This window comes from Talaromyces marneffei, chromosome 5 (genome assembly GCF_009556855.1).
Source record: "Talaromyces marneffei chromosome 5, complete sequence".
In the NCBI taxonomy this organism is placed as follows: Eukaryota; Fungi; Ascomycota; class Eurotiomycetes; order Eurotiales; family Trichocomaceae; genus Talaromyces; species Talaromyces marneffei.
This window is the reverse complement of record NC_072352.1, coordinates 2,320,013-2,335,326: the sequence shown is the minus strand read 5'-3', so window position 1 is coordinate 2,335,326 and position 15,314 is coordinate 2,320,013. Positions and strand designations below refer to the sequence as shown.

At 47.8% G+C, this 15,314-nt stretch overlaps 6 protein-coding genes across 6 annotated transcripts; 3 read left to right on the top strand and 3 right to left on the bottom strand.

Annotated features, from left to right (window-relative positions):
- Window positions 1-101: 101 nt before the first annotated feature.
- On the bottom strand, window positions 102-2,150 carry EYB26_007174 (uncharacterized protein; the record flags this gene model as incomplete). The annotated part of the gene is made up of 7 exons (XM_054266446.1): window positions 102-172; window positions 230-400; window positions 452-860; window positions 912-1,388; window positions 1,446-1,835; window positions 1,892-2,028; window positions 2,105-2,150. 7 exons carry the CDS (start codon window positions 2,148-2,150, stop codon window positions 102-104), a joined length of 1,701 nt encoding a protein of 566 aa, XP_054122421.1.
- A 1,045-nt stretch (window positions 2,151-3,195) lies between these two features.
- Window positions 3,196-3,875, top strand: EYB26_007173 (uncharacterized protein; the record flags this gene model as incomplete). The annotated part of the gene is made up of 3 exons (XM_054266445.1): window positions 3,196-3,285; window positions 3,352-3,481; window positions 3,550-3,875. The coding sequence occupies 3 exons, from the start codon at window positions 3,196-3,198 to the stop codon at window positions 3,873-3,875; spliced, it is 546 nt and encodes a 181-aa protein (XP_054122420.1).
- A 223-nt stretch (window positions 3,876-4,098) lies between these two features.
- On the bottom strand, window positions 4,099-4,918 carry EYB26_007172 (uncharacterized protein; the record flags this gene model as incomplete). The annotated part of the gene is made up of 3 exons (XM_054266444.1): window positions 4,099-4,191; window positions 4,267-4,710; window positions 4,781-4,918. 3 exons carry the CDS (start codon window positions 4,916-4,918, stop codon window positions 4,099-4,101), a joined length of 675 nt encoding a protein of 224 aa, XP_054122419.1.
- A 448-nt stretch (window positions 4,919-5,366) lies between these two features.
- Window positions 5,367-6,842, top strand: EYB26_007171 (uncharacterized protein; the record flags this gene model as incomplete). The annotated part of the gene is made up of 5 exons (XM_054266443.1): window positions 5,367-5,957; window positions 6,010-6,055; window positions 6,107-6,474; window positions 6,532-6,640; window positions 6,703-6,842. The coding sequence occupies 5 exons, from the start codon at window positions 5,367-5,369 to the stop codon at window positions 6,840-6,842; spliced, it is 1,254 nt and encodes a 417-aa protein (XP_054122418.1).
- Window positions 6,843-7,757: 915 nt separating this feature from the next.
- Window positions 7,758-10,805, top strand: EYB26_007170 (uncharacterized protein; the record flags this gene model as incomplete). Its single annotated transcript, XM_054266442.1, has 5 exons — window positions 7,758-7,834; window positions 7,886-8,003; window positions 8,058-8,205; window positions 8,260-9,156; window positions 9,205-10,805. 5 exons carry the CDS (start codon window positions 7,758-7,760, stop codon window positions 10,803-10,805), a joined length of 2,841 nt encoding a protein of 946 aa, XP_054122417.1.
- A 765-nt stretch (window positions 10,806-11,570) lies between these two features.
- Window positions 11,571-14,871, bottom strand: EYB26_007169 (uncharacterized protein; the record flags this gene model as incomplete). The annotated part of the gene is made up of 5 exons (XM_054266441.1): window positions 11,571-11,673; window positions 11,753-12,075; window positions 12,137-14,449; window positions 14,512-14,669; window positions 14,754-14,871. 5 exons carry the CDS (start codon window positions 14,869-14,871, stop codon window positions 11,571-11,573), a joined length of 3,015 nt encoding a protein of 1,004 aa, XP_054122416.1.
- Window positions 14,872-15,314: the final 443 nt, after the last annotated feature.

Below are 15,314 nucleotides of genomic sequence, written 5' to 3'. Positions count from 1 at the left end.
CATGTCGACGATGAATACAGATATCTAACTTAGTAACTTAGTGGGTAGTTATGGGAAGGATTAGATTAGGAATTAAATTGGTAGGTATCATATCATGTCTTTCACCACAGATGAAGCGCTTTCAGAATATTATGTCGTGCAAAAAAAGATCGGTTTCGTTTACCCAAAATGTCTAAATATCATCATCAGTCAGTGCGGGGCTATTCCAAGTCTGATTGTGTGAACTTACACATGGGTATCGCCAGCAGGCAGATGCCAACTTGAATTGAGCCAATGGCAAGAAACGGAGCGCGTGAGCCTGCCTTGACGACGAGCCAATCGTACGCAAAGAAGGTGAGGATAAAACTAAAGATGTTCTTGAAAAATAGCATGCATGTGAACGCTTCGACCGCAATTTGACCTAAACGTCCAAGTCAGTAAGGATTCAGACTGAATGTGGCATCCGACATACGGTGTGCATCCACGATATATAATGAGCTCGAAACGGCGCCCATCACCATTCCCATGACAACAAACGCAAAAAATACATCTGGGATAAGCCAGCCGTATCGTTTGACGTTCTCTGCAGTGATACCAAACCCGTAAAGTCCAATGCCACTGAACAGTAATTGAAAAAACACAAGAATTATTCGAAACTCGGGCTCGTAGGTGCCTTTGTTGAGCTTGATCATGCGCTTGTTGATCCAGTCAGACAAAAGACCAGAAAATACTAAGCCTAGTATTGATCCAACGAAGGCTCCGGTGTATAGATAGCCAGTTTTTACTTGATCGAACCACAACGGCGGGCCGAGGAATACAGCTGCCAGGACAACACCGATGAATACCGTCCATCCGATCAGCACGCCTTGTGTCAAGCAGGCCTATCATGGTCAATACCCCTAATGACAAATAGCATGTATTTGGAAACTTACCCAAAGAATTCCGGGATGGAGGAACAGCGGAAACGGCCGGAGAAACAATTTGAGAAAGTTCTCATCTGTTTTTCTCCCATTGAAAAGTCTGAGTGTTCGCCAGTACGAGTATTGCGCATTTGTAGTGTTTGATGTAACCTCATTTTCCGGCTCCGGTGGATGTGGTTTCTCTTGCACAGACTCAGAATTGTTGCCAGGCGACCGCGACGTCGAATCGGTAATATCCGTCTGAGAGCCATGTCCATCATCTGTAGAATCATCGCTGGAATAGTCCATATTCAAATTCTTAGCCCGGCGATATGCAGTTTCCGGGACGAAAAAGAACACAAACGGCAATGCAGCCGCAGTGAAGATAGCAACAAAATAGAACGACCACTGCCATCCTAACGTCGCCGTCATCTTTCCAACAACGACTGGAGTCAAGAAAGCACCGCCGAAAAGAGCAACGTTCGAAAAAGCCATCCGTTTTCCGCGTTCCTGCCAACCATCAACGACCTATCCCCAAAAATTTGCGAGAGAGGTAGGCGAACTTACATGCATAAAGAACAAATCCCCAACACAAGCATTCACCAAAGCCTCAAAAGGCGCCAGCGCAAACCCCTGAAAGACTCGCGCAGCCACCAAACTCCGCCAATTCCCTGTACTTCCCCCTGCCCACGCAGTACTGACGATCATCAATACATTGCCAATTATAAACAAATGGCGCTTGCCCCATATCCTTGCCGTGGGTACACATAGTATGCCGGCCAGACCAACCCCAAGAAGATGATAACCGGTCAACAAGGCGACCTGCGTAAAGTCTTTTCTAAAGACGAGGGCGATGGTGACGGTGTTGGCGGCCATGATGGGGCTCATGGTGGCGCAGATAACCGCGACAAGGGAGAGGATGCCGAGGATTAGGTCGCGGCGCCATAATGGCCAGTTCTGCGTTTTTGTCAGAAGAGGGTTCATTCCTTTGATAAGAATGTGGTGAAACATACTAAAGGATCATAGGGGTCATCGCTGGGTTGCGGAATGAGGAGGATAGGAACTGGACCAGAGCGATCGTATTTCAGCCATGGTTGTTGGTTTGATGGTGTTTCTGTAAGATCTGTGTTCTCATTGACGTAGGATGTTCCTGTCGCAAATATTATGTCTAGTTAGCATCTCGTTATCTGGCAGTATATCCACAAAGCGTATAGAAATAGGTATACCGGGAACATGATCCAACTTGTTATCGTCCAAGATTCCCAGACCCATTGTCGTGTCTAGGAGGTGCGTGTAATGCGAGCATTAGATAGCTACGAAAGGAAGCAGTCTTTTTGTTGTTGTTGTTGTTGTTGTTGTTGTTGACAAGAGGGGAAGCAAAGGTTAAGCAAGGGTTAAATTCAAACTTCCTAAAACAAAAGAGGGAAGAAAGCCATGCAGCACCGAGGCAGAACAGGTTTGCTCACTTTACTGGTCCATGTAAAATACGGTACGTCCCAGACCGACCAATGTGACGCTTTACTACGTACATACATAGTAAGCCTTGTGACATCCAACGCTCCTGGTTTGTACTCAGACCCTGCCACATATCACCACCCAGCCGCCCAACAGACGCCATGATTGGCTCTACCCCGGATTTAGGATGAGTTGGTGAGTCATTGATTGGTCAATGGGACGACTATCAGCTTCAAGCTTCAATAGCCGAGACTCCATAAGCATATCATATGTGGGACGGAACTCGTTGCTACAACATGATATGTGGTTACAAGTCAATAATACAGAGGGTACAGACATGTACATTTCTCCACGCCGCTGTGAACCCTTCTCTTGACTGTGACTCACCACGGCTTACTATGGATGTGTCTGATTTCTGACTCCAAAATCGTTGAACACGCGAACATACCAGACCGCGGCACGAAAATATTACCGGTAAATAGTGACACTGAACAAACTTACTTTGAGTCCTCGTAAAGCCAGTAAGTAGCTCAGTTATAGGTACTACAGAGTACCGAGTCCCAAAGTTACCATCAAGATAGTGACATGTTCGGGCCCTTGCACCAGGTCAAAACAACCTGAAGCCTGAGCTTGACTACTGTAACTAAGGTTTTCATCCAAACCATGTCCGTCACCGTCTTTGTCGATCCCTGGTATAAATTGCCGATGACTCACTCCCTGCCAGCAATGCCTGACTTGATCTCCTTTTAAGCTGCAGCTGTCTTCTGTGTTACCCTCCCAGAAATTAATTCTTGCATCGTTTCTTTCCCTTAGTCACGACAAGTACTTAACTGCTTTCGAGATTTAACTCCCCATTTTCATCATGAAGTTCACTACTGGCGTCATCTCTGGCCTCGCCTTGTGCGTTGTCAATGTTGCTGCACAGAACTTTGGTGCTCTTCCCCCCTGTGCTGTGAGTTTTTGTACCTGGCTCTCTCATATACACGAAGAGAACCAACTAACGAGGTGATGCCTACAGCAAGCCTGCGCTACCAACTCTATTCCTCCTTCCTGCGGTCTAGACGTTCGTTGTATCTGCAGCGCTACTTCCTTTATTACCGGTGTCTCCTGCTGCGTTGCTACTAGCTGTAACGCCGCCGACCAGCAAGGTAAGTCAAGACTCTGCCAATAAAAAACACCCCACGAACAAAGTCATTAATAACGATTGTTTCTCTAGCAACCCTCCAATTCGCCGTGCAACTCTGTGCCGGTGCGGGCGTTACCTCCCTCCCCAGCGCAGCCGCTTGTCCCTCGACAACTGGCGCCGCTCCCTCCGGTGCCGCCTCAACAGCAGCATCCACCGCCGTGCCTTCAGCAAAGACATCTGCTTCCGCGGTTAGCTCTGCTGCGACGTCCGCCATGACCAGCGCTACTGGTACCGCCTCCTCGTCTGCCGCGTCGACAAGCCACACGGGTGCTGCTAACCCCATGGCCAAGAGCAATGGTGTTGCTGCTGCGGGTGTCGGTGCTGCGGCCATTTTGGCTGCTATGTGTCTTGTTTAGATGATCGCCAGTCTGGTGCCGTCGGAGTGAGTGCGTTGTCCTTGTGATGCCATGTAGCCTAATAATGTCATACCTACTACATACATACTTAAGTCATGAATTGAAATTTCAGGGGTCCAGAAAAGTCTCCAGCTGCTTTCATAGTTTATTGCGCAAACCAACTCCTATAATGCGTAAATGTATTGTATATGTCTATTATATATTGCCCATGCTCGTCTTCGGGCTAGAGCTTAAGATTCCGCTCGTTCTCCGCGGCTTGTTGCTGCGCCAGGCGAGTAGCCACCTCGCGTCGTTCCTCGCGCACATTCGAGAGTGTCTATACACAGCATCGTTAGCATAAAAACCCCCCTGAAAGAAAAAGAAAATGAAACAAGGCAGGAAGAGGACAAACCCATAACCAAAACATCATCTCCACAAATGCATACGTAAACACAACCCTACTCTTAACCTGTTCCAGGCCCAACTTGATTTGCCCAGCATCATCATCCGACCACTCCAAGCTTGCCTTCCCAGCATTACCCCCACTGGTGTATATAAACAACGAAACCGCAAAGAAGAAACAGAACCTCACGCACGCAATAAACGTCCAGATCTCATTGTATAGCGTGGCCAACTGTATCGTCAACGCATTGATGTTTTGTTTCGGTTTCTGGAGCGTGATTCGCGAGAATCCCGTGTCTTCTGTACGTCGTTGCTCGTGTTGGACGGTGGAGAGAATATCGTCGATTTGCGGCAGTTTGCGAACGATGATGAGGTCGACCAAAGCCTCGCCTGTCAATAAGATCGCGCAGATTGCGAGGGGGTATTGGAATGTTGTCATTGCGGGGTCAAGGTCCTGTATTTCGATCAGTTTTCAGTCTTTTTTTTTTTTGGACAGGGTGAGTTTGATGGTGAGGTATACGTACGATTTGCATTGCTTCGCCGATTATGAAGATTATGTCCGAGTCTGTGATGGCGTTGGGGGAGATGACTAGGTAGACGGAAAGGATGAATGTGAATAGCGCGTGCGCTTGGATGAGGGTTTTGGATGAGAGGAGAGCCATTTTGAAAAAGCAAATCGACCCAATGGACCCTAGATTGAAGAGATGTGAAAAGATGCGTTCCTCAAGGGTCTCGGAGAAGCTATCTACTGGCTCCGTAGTGGAGTGTGGGATTGACCCGCACCGTCATCAGGCTCTCTGGTTGGCTGGACTCCTAAACAAAGAATATATCCATCTCACCAGAGAAAGGATAATGAAATCGAGAACAATAGTGCTTTCTGAAGAACAATAGCTTATATTTTCAGCCGTTCCAGAGGCTCATATAGATGGCCGTCGCTGACTATTTCCTCTTCCTGCTCTATCAACTCTAGATCTACATCAACTCCACAACATTGAAAACATCTCGAATATTTAACATCAATTGATTGAACCATTGAAACACCACCACCACTACTACCACCACGACTCAACACCAGAAAACAGAAGAAAGAAAGGAAGGAAAAAAGTGACCATGTCGTCAACAACTTTCACCAAAGAACGCCACATAAAATACTTTCTCCGGTGTCTCAAAACCCAGCTTCCATACCAATACACCAGCAGCGACGGAGGCCGCATACTCCTCGGTTTCTTCATCATCGCCGGGCTCGACTTATTGGGTGCCCTGCAACATGTAACAACCCCCGAGGAACGCCAACAATACATAAACTGGGTTTATCACTGCCAACACCCCCAGGGTGGCTTTCGGGGATTCACAGGCACAAAATTTGGCGACGCAAACCACACCGCCGACAACAAGGCATGGGATCCAGCGAATGTGCCTGCTACGTTCTTGGCTCTTCAGACCTTGCTGATGCTGGGGGATGATTTATCCAGAGTCAAGAGGCGGGAGTGTTTGCAGTGGTTGCCCAAATTGCAGCGAAACGATGGCAGTTTTGGGGATTTACTGGGTGTTGGTGAGAAGATTAGTGGCGGGGACGATTTGAGGTTTTGCTATTGTGCGGCTGGAATTAGGTATCTTCTACGTGGGCCACATGGGACGGGTGTGAAGGATATCAGGGATATCGATGTTGTGAAGTTGGTTGCTTATATCCAGTCTTGTCAGGTTTGTCGTTCACCTTTTCTGGATTTTTGACATAGATGCTAACATGTATAAGTCATACGATGGGGGACTGGGAGAGACTCCATTCCGAGAAGCTCATGGTAAGAATTTCCTCCTTGCCAAGTAGAACGGTATGCTAACATACATGATAGCTGGCTTAACCTACTGCGCAATGGGGGCCCTCACTTTACTCCATAGAACGGGTTCTATAGACCAGCCAGAAATTCTCTCGCCACAAAGCGAACGATTCCAGTCTTTGCTCGGGTGGCTAGTTTCGAGGCAGACGACTGATCTGGAAGAAGAGGAGGAGGACGACGAAGCAGATGCTAAAGAAAACCCAGCACCAACAGCACAGCCAACACAGAACGAAACAAAAGCGATCGATTTGAGTGAACAGATTGAGAAGCTACAAGACTTTATGCCACTTGATGAAGCGTCGCTGAAATGTGCGGGCTTCAATGGTCGTTTGAACAAACTCGCAGACACTTGTTACTGCTTCTGGGTGACCGGGACATTGGGTGTAAGTATCTTCTAGGAAGTACCGTCGTTTCAATTCTTGTACTGATGATTGAGCCAGATAATGGACAAGATACCACTCATCGATGTCTCTGACGTGCGACACTATCTGCTCGACAAAACACAGCATATCGTTGGAGGGTTCGGCAAATCAGTGGGAGAAGCTCCGGGTTTGTGAAACCAATTGCATGACTCTGTTTGACTGCTGCTAATCTTGATTGAGTAATATTAGATCTTTACCATGCGTATCTGGGCCTGATTAGCCTGGCGTTGATCAATGAGCCGGGCCTTGAAGCGGCTGATCCGGCGTTGTGCACGGGGGTCAGCTTGATAGAGAATCTGAAGAAGCTGCCGTGGTGGAAGGCGGCTTAGTTTAGGTCTTGTCCAAAATACCCAAGACCTAGAAAATTACATAGTACTATGAGCACTCCATAGTACTATCATCTATGTACTGGTGTAAAGGAGTAGAAAACCTTCGGTACCTTTCAGTGCTTCACTGAGAGCAGCCAATCACACCGAGTAGACTAAGGAAGGCACGTTTCCTGATTTGGGTGCGCCAGCTGGGCTCCTTCCTTTTCCCTTGGATCCACGCCAATCAGCGACGAGGTCTCTCATCTAAGCTAATCGTGTTTTTCCCATCTTGGCTGCTTATTTGACACTTTTACAGTCCTACCTTGCAACCATCCATACTCTCCCTCCCTCCCTCTTGTTCTTCTAATTTGCATCACCGTTCAATCGATCAAAGAAAATCGCCGTCCAATCAACTACAGTACCGGTACCAGTAGTCGTCCTCCGTCAATGACATGACCCCGGCCTGTCAGTTTCGGAACATGCGACCAACCCAACTCAACGCTCTTTTAATCTAGTCGTCAAACTCCTTTGTCCGCCTCCCTACGTTTCGTCGAATTATATACTTGCATCTAGAGCGCTCGCCAAAATCGTCCAACGTCTTGTCTCTTGTGTCCACTCTCATTCAAACGCTCCCTGTTATCTCCGCCGGCATTGCAACGCAACTTGACTTTAAGGATCGTTCGCCCCCATCACGTTATCGCCGCTCGACTTCCGTATTACGCTATCCGTGTATTTTCCGTGAAGAGAATAAATCAGCGCAGGTATTTGTTTTTCTTGTGACGAACTTGATCTCCGAGCAGTCTATCGAGACTTCATCCGAATGGCATTAGCGATACTAGTCTGATCTATTCGTCTAAACTGCACACTTCTCTTGCAGATAAAGGGGAACAGTCAGCGCAATTCATGTACACAGCTTCCACCCCCCCATAACAACACATGCAGGCAGCTAGGACGAAAGCAGAGGTCCTGTCCCAGAAGGAAAAGCTTGTCAACTCCTACAATGAGTTACTTCAGTAAGCGGTCCCCCTCATATCACATGGCAATCCACCTGACTTTCTCTGCAGGGAGTTTTCCTCGACGGACCTCCGAAGCGTCGGCAATTACTCTCTTGGACGACTGATTGGCAAAGGCTCCTTCGGCAAGGTCTATCTCGCAACTCACAAGCTTACGAATAACTCCAAGGTATGTTTGACATGAGTGTGCTGGCGCAATCTAGCTTATGTGCTGACCCTCTAGGTCGTTCTGAAATCCTCGGATAAACACGATTCGAATCTTGCGCGCGAAATACATCATCACCGTCAATTCCTTCATCCTCATATCGCACGACTTTACGAGGTCATAGTGACGGAGAATTTGGTTTGGCTAGTGTTGGAATGGTGTCCGGGTATGCTTTCACTAGGCTTGGAGGTCGGAGTAAAGGGTTAATATGATTACGCAGGCGATGAACTATACAACTACATTTTGAACAACGGTCCTTTGCCCGTCGACAAGGTCCGCCGAATTTTCGCACAACTGGTCGGAGCTGTCGCATACGTCCATAGCAAATCTTGCGTGCATAGAGATTTGAAGCTCGAGAATATTCTGCTGGATAAACATGGAAACGTCAAATTGTGCGACTTTGGATTCACCCGCGAATATGAAGGCAAGGCAAGCTACCTGCAGACTTTTTGCGGCACGATATGCTATAGCGCACCGGAGATGCTCAAAGGAGAAAAATATGCGGGAGAAAAAGTCGATGTGTGGAGCCTAGGGATTATACTATACGCCCTGCTAGCCGGAGAGCTCCCATATGACGAAGATGACGATCAAGAAACGAAGGCAAAAATTCTCAAGGAAGATCCTGTTTTTAGCGACAAATTTCCAGACGACTCGCAGGCCTTGATCAAGATTTTGCTGTCGAAACGACCTCTTTTACGTCCAACATTGGCTGATATCTTGAACCATCCCTTTCTCGCAGAACATGGGTTAGAGCAGCAAATTATTCTCCAAACTCCACGACCCTCCCCATTTACGACAGCCCTAGAAAAGACGACTTTGCTACGTATGAAAAGTGCAGGTGTGAACATTGACCAGGTCATAGAGCATGTTCTAGCGCAACGGTGTGATGCTCTGGCTGGATGGTGGGCCTTGTTGATCGAAAAAGAGGAACGGAAAGAAAAGAAACGCGAAAAAAGAAGAAGAGAGAAGGAGGCCGAGGCTCGTAGCTTGCGCCGCTTGAGCGCTGCCAGCAGCCGGTTAGAAAAGATCTCCGCCCTTGTTGAGGTTGATGAGGAGGGTGTTGCAACAGATACTTTGCAGACAAGGGGAAGAAGAGATCGTCGCAGTCTACCGAACCGTGAGTTAAAATACATGCAATATTTGGTGTTGATTCTGACTTTCCCAGCCGAACTTTCAATCCCAGAAGTCCCAAAAGTACCGGAGGCTTACGCCAATCTTCCAGCTTTAGATATTGCATTACCGCCGCAGCCGATTGATAAGGACTCGATACGGTCATTGAGTTCAACTAGGCGACGTCCTCTGCCTCCGCCAAAAGAGAATCGTCCTTCCCGACCTAGCATGCTGCATCTTAGTGCATCTCAGCCAGAATTGGCTTCTCACTCTAGCGGTCTCTTTAGACGCCGTACAGGCCGACGCAATCAACACTCTCTAATGAGCCAGCTGGCATCACTCAAACATTGGATAGTCGAGTCTGCAAAACGTGCCAAATCACCTCATCCCCGAACACCAAAAAGCTCTGGAGGCCTGTCATCAAAATCAAAATCTAGTCCAGGCAAGAACTCGGACACTCAGCACAAGCAGGTAGCTATATCAACCACGAATACGGATGCACCGCTCATGACACCGACGCAAATCAAGCGTTCATCAAATGCCAGCAGCCTCGCGCCTAACAGTGCGTCTTATGCTCATCACCGAAACTCATATGGACGCGCTCCTCGCAGTCATCGCAACTCACTGTCTCCTGCTCCTCTAACTCCTCGGGGTTCATATCGACGCTCATCCGTTGGTTTGCGCGGGCGTAAATCAACTTCATCATCTGTCTCTTCTGTGAGGAGTATCCACCACGCCCATTCACATTCCAAGGCTTCTTCAATATCATCCAACAGTATTGATACCATGTCCACTCCAACTGCATCTACACGAATGAGCCGATCGCCGCATACTTCTGTCAAAGTACTTCCTGCTACCCCTAATGCCAATTCTCGATTTCCTAGCAACATCCGGCTAGTACGCAACCCACCGCATGCTATGCGAGATGCTAATGATCCTAACAATCATGGCATTTACTCTGTGTTCAACGAAGCTGTGGCTGGTCCGTCAACAGCACCTTCGCAATCGCCGGGATTTATTTTTGCTCGGCGTAAAAGAACACCGTTCAGGGGGCCAATGCTTCATACTAATAACTTGACGTTTACAAACGGACTCGGGACGCCTAATCTCTCACCTCCACTTCAAAGAGAGGTTGCGTCAAGTGAAACTGTCAAACCACATACGCGCAAAAGTCAGATCATACTAGAGGAAGACGACGATATGGAGGAGGACATAGAGGAGGTTGACACATTCAGTGATCCTGGCGTCACAGATACTAGTTTTACGGCTAATGAGCCTGAAATCGAACCTGAAGAGGATGGCGATCAAACAATAATTTTTGCGCCAGTTGAGGAGGAAAATGAGGAAACGAAGACTTTGGGGGATGTACCTCACGAACTAGCAATTAATCCCTCGTCCCCAATTCCACCACGGACATCATCGCTGAACCACCCTGATATCCTCCAACCTCAAACGGAGGAGGCCACAGAAGAGCAACCTGCTGTTCTCGAAATTGAACCTGTGTCCGAACTTATACCTGTGGCAGAGATTGCCGAAGCTGTCAAGATGATTACACTCGAAGAAGAAACAGAATCATCGAATCAACATGATGAATCAAAGTCAACCGAAGCAATGATCGATGACACATCTGGAGAGAAGACTCCTACCAGAGCCTAATCTATTTCCATGCTCCCCCCCCCCTTTCCACTCGCTACTTAACCTCAACCGACACCGTATATACTTCACCATCCCACCAATATCAACCTCAACATCATGTATTATCCATCCGTCATCTTCTTGAACTTTCTGTATTCATCTCTTTCTTTATACCCCATCCAACATTGAACATCCATTTCCGAGGTCATTGAGCATTGAAGCCTGCCTGGATCGAGCCTGTTTGTTTGTTTTCCTTTTTTACATTTTTATTTTTTCTTTCCTTCTTTTTTGTTGAAAGTTCACATATTTTATAATATATGTATGTTGTAGTTGTAGTAGGTTGTTGGTATATAGAATTGATTCCCTTCATATTCCAATCTTTTCTTCATTCTAGAGTAGAATAGAGTACATAGTTAACAGAAGTGAAGCAACATTGGTTGATAAGCTATAAATGCATGCCTAGAATGCTCCCCATGACTCAACTTTGAAGGGTAGTAAGTTAGGGGGTAGGAAGAAACACCAGGTGTCTATAGATCTAGTTGTATCATCCCCATCTTCCTTAAAAAAATGCAATGCAAGAAAAGCAAAAAACAACAACAACACCATTCTCCAATCTTTTGTCTTTTCCTGTTTCGCTTCTTTTTTTCTCTCTTTTTTTTCTTTCTCTTGTCTGGAGCAGAAAGAACTAAGACATATGGTGCTTCGCTCACTTGTCTATAATAAGGAGATTTTTTTGCTTGGTTTTTATTAAACCAATCGCAAAATCTAAGTTGATCGATCAATCGATCAAGCAGCTTTAATCTTCCCATTCTGATTCTCAGAGGACGGTTGCTCAACGCGTTTGTCGTAAAGGCGTCGCTCAAAGTATTTGAGGATTTCGTCGATTAGACTATCGCCCCCCCCCCAAAATTAGCACTTATCAGTATCAAGGCAGGAGGAGAGAGAGAAGAAAAGGAGGGGGAACATACATAACAGGCGCACTGATACCTAACACAGCAGTCCACTCATTCCAATCCAGCGGCAAAATGGCAAACAACCCTTGCAAAAACGGGATGTACAAAATCGCGAAATGGAGCGACATTGATAGTATGATTGCGTACACGAGCATGGGGTTCTGCCAGAGCGGGAAGGTGAGGAGGGATTCGCTGGATGATAAGGCGTTCATTGCGTTCAGCATTTCGATTACAACTAAGATTGAGAGGGAGACGGTCGAGGCGGATTTGGACATGTCGTTGTGGAACATGGAGCAGCCGATTTCGGGGAAGGAGGCGCTGCATTTATGGAAGTGGGACTGTGTTCATGTCAGCATACAAGATGTAAATGGATTTCTGGGAGGGAGGGGGGAGACGGACCAGTTGCCAGTAGGAGATCTGGGGTCCGGCAGGGTTGAACATGAACCACCAGACGTAACCAAACACAGTGGCGGCGCCAACGTATGTTCCAATAACCATGTAACGGAAGAGAAGCCATCCGCCAACAAGGGCTTCATCACGCTGACGAGGAGGTCGGCGCATGACATCGTGATCGGGAGGGTTGAATGAAAGCGCAGTAGCCGGTAGACCGTCAGTAACCAGGTTCACCCACAGCAACTGAACAGGAATCAAAGCCTCGGGTAATCCCAAAGCAGCGGTCAAGAAGATGGATACCACTTCACCGATGTTGGAGGAAATCAAGTAGCGGATGAATTGCTGGGTGTTGTTGTAGATGGAACGGCCTTCTTCGACTGCGACTTCGATGGTAGCGAAATTGTCATCAGCGAGGACCATGTCGGCGGCGAGCTTGGCGACGTCTGTTCCTGTACCCATGGCAACACCGATATCTGCCTTTTTCAGGGCTGGGGCATCGTTGACACCGTCACCAGTCATGGCGACGACATGGCCGAGTGATTGAAGAAGATCCACGAGCTTAGACTTGTGCGCAGGCTCAGTACGAGAAAAGAGAGATGCGTTCTTGACGGCTTCCAATTTCTGGCTGTCGGTCAAATCGTCAAACTCTCTGCCGGTAAAACTCTTGCCTTGCAAGTTCTCATCAGCCCCAAAGACACCAATTTGACGGCAAATAGACTCGGCAGTATTGCGGTTGTCTCCAGTAATGACAATGATTCGGATTCCAGCTTCACGGCATTTACGGATGGAGCTGGCTACTTCCGGACGAGGAGGATCAAGCATACCGACAAGGCCGATCAGGGTCAAGTTACGCTCCAACTGCGCATACTCTTCTGAAGTCTTGGCCGTGTGCAAGAGTGGATTTGTAGATATGTCGCTCACGATAGCTAGAGCAATGACACGAAGACCCCGGTTGCCGCATTCAACTACTTGTTCAGAAATCAAACCGATGTGGCTCTTGGTCAATGGTACGCGAGGACCATCGGAGCCGAGAAGGACATGAGAGCAACGTTCGAGGATAGATTCAGGGGCACCTTTAACCAAAAGCTTCTGGTTTTTGCCTTCTCCGACCAAGACGGACATACTCTTGCGGTCTCGAGAGAATTCATATGTTGCCTTTAGCGGTAGTTTCTTCTCGTAGTATCTGCTAGTGGCGTGTAAAGCATCAGACGCAGGCAAGGACCGTACGGTCTCGTTGAAAGCGGCGTTGTCGGTTCCAATCTTCTCTGCTAAGACACGAAGAGCTCCCTCTGTGGGCTCTCCAATGCAAGAATAACCGGTCTTGGGGTCATAAGCCAGGGTAGCCTCGTTGTTTAGAGAAAGTACTTCAGTCATTTGACGAATTGTCGAGGATGAAACTGCCAAATCTTTCAACGGCTTTCCTCCTTTCTTCAGTGCACCAATTGGCGCAAAAGTAGTACCCTCCACATCAATTTCTTCAAAGCCTTGTCCAGTAGAATCTAAATAGAGAACCCGCTCAACACTCATCTGGTTGGTGGTCAAGGTTCCTGTCTTGTCAGAGCAAATAACGCTGCAGCTTCCCAATGTCTCAACGGATGGCAAGGATCTAACAACAGCATTTTTCGCTGCCATCTTACGAGTACCCAATGCCAAACATGTAGTGATAACGACAGCAAGACCTTCCGGAATGGCGGCAACACCCAAAGACACGGCAATTTTGAGATAGTAGATGGCACCCTTTGCCCAGCCACCATGCGATGGATCGTTGAAATGCTCAATGTTGATCAACCAGACGACGATACAGATGACAGTAATAACCTTTGCAAGAACATCGCCAAAATCGTTCAGCTTCTGTTTCAAAGGCGTAGGCTCGGAAATCTGAGAAGTGATGCTCTCATGAATGCCACCGATAGCGGTTGAAGCTCCAGTAAGAACGACAATTGCAGTTGCATGGCCAGCCACGACGGTGGTACCAGAAAACAGCATATTTGTTTGGTCCTGCTTCACAGCCTGCTTATCCGGAACGACTTTGGTATCCTTGCTAACACTTTCACTTTCACCGGTCAAGATTGCTTGGTCAACTCGGAAGCTGTTGCTTTGGATTGACAGCAACCGGCAGTCGGCCGGAACGCGGTCACCCACTGCGATGTGGATGATGTCTCCGGGGACGAGCTCCTCGGATTTGAGCTTTTGTAGTGTACCATTGCGAACGACCTTTGTGACATTGGCGGAATATTCTTGAAGAGCTGCAATTGCTTTTTCGGCGCTGCTTTCTTGAGATACGCCGACGATGGCATTAAGGATAAGAATGGTGAGGATCTATCAGAAAGAGCACTTTTAGTGAATGTTGTGTTGTGATTGCAGCAGGATAGGGAGCTTACCACAGCCGGGTCAACGAAAGCAGTCCAGTCATCTCCACCCTCAAAGAGAGCCAAAACGAACGAGATTGCGGCGGAAGCGAGGAGGATGAGGACAAGTTGGTCTTGAAACTGCTCGAGAACTAGTTTCCAGAGAGGGGTAGCTTCCTCTTCTTCAAGAGCTGTGCAAGAGTGTCAGCCAAGAACGTTTCTCTTTGAGTATTGCTTCTAATCTACGGGTTAGACGAAGGAATACGGCAACTTACCGTTTGACCCATACTTCTCGCGCAAGCGCAACACTTGATCCTGCGTCAACCCTGCCTCCTCCGAAACACCGAAGTCGCGGAGTAACTCTGCAGGGGAACGGGTAAAAGAGTGATCCATCGCTTGCAGACAATCTCAATGTCGTAATCAGAGAGCCTGATGACGACCAAAAAGAAAGCAGCAAGTTTGTATAGAACGGAAGGGAGGGAGGATGATCAAGCACCAAGGATGAGAAAAGGACAGCAAGCAGTATAGAGGATTACCGATCCATGGTATTGGAATTACTGATTACGTGTAATTAACGGCGCCGGTATCGTAGATTGGCTGGCTATCAGGATTAGGGTTGAGATAGCCCTGCAGACTGCAAGTCGCCGCCTCGCCGCTAACCCACCAGAGAGCACTGCACGGAGCAATGCTTTGCACGGAGGCTTTTCATAGGCGCCACCGATTGCCGCTTGAAACCGGTCTAGCCATATCTCGACTTGATAATTCACCACGACGCCATTCTAAACACGTTCCTGAATCTCTTGAATCCGGTACAGTCATCCCCAAAAGATGGTCGG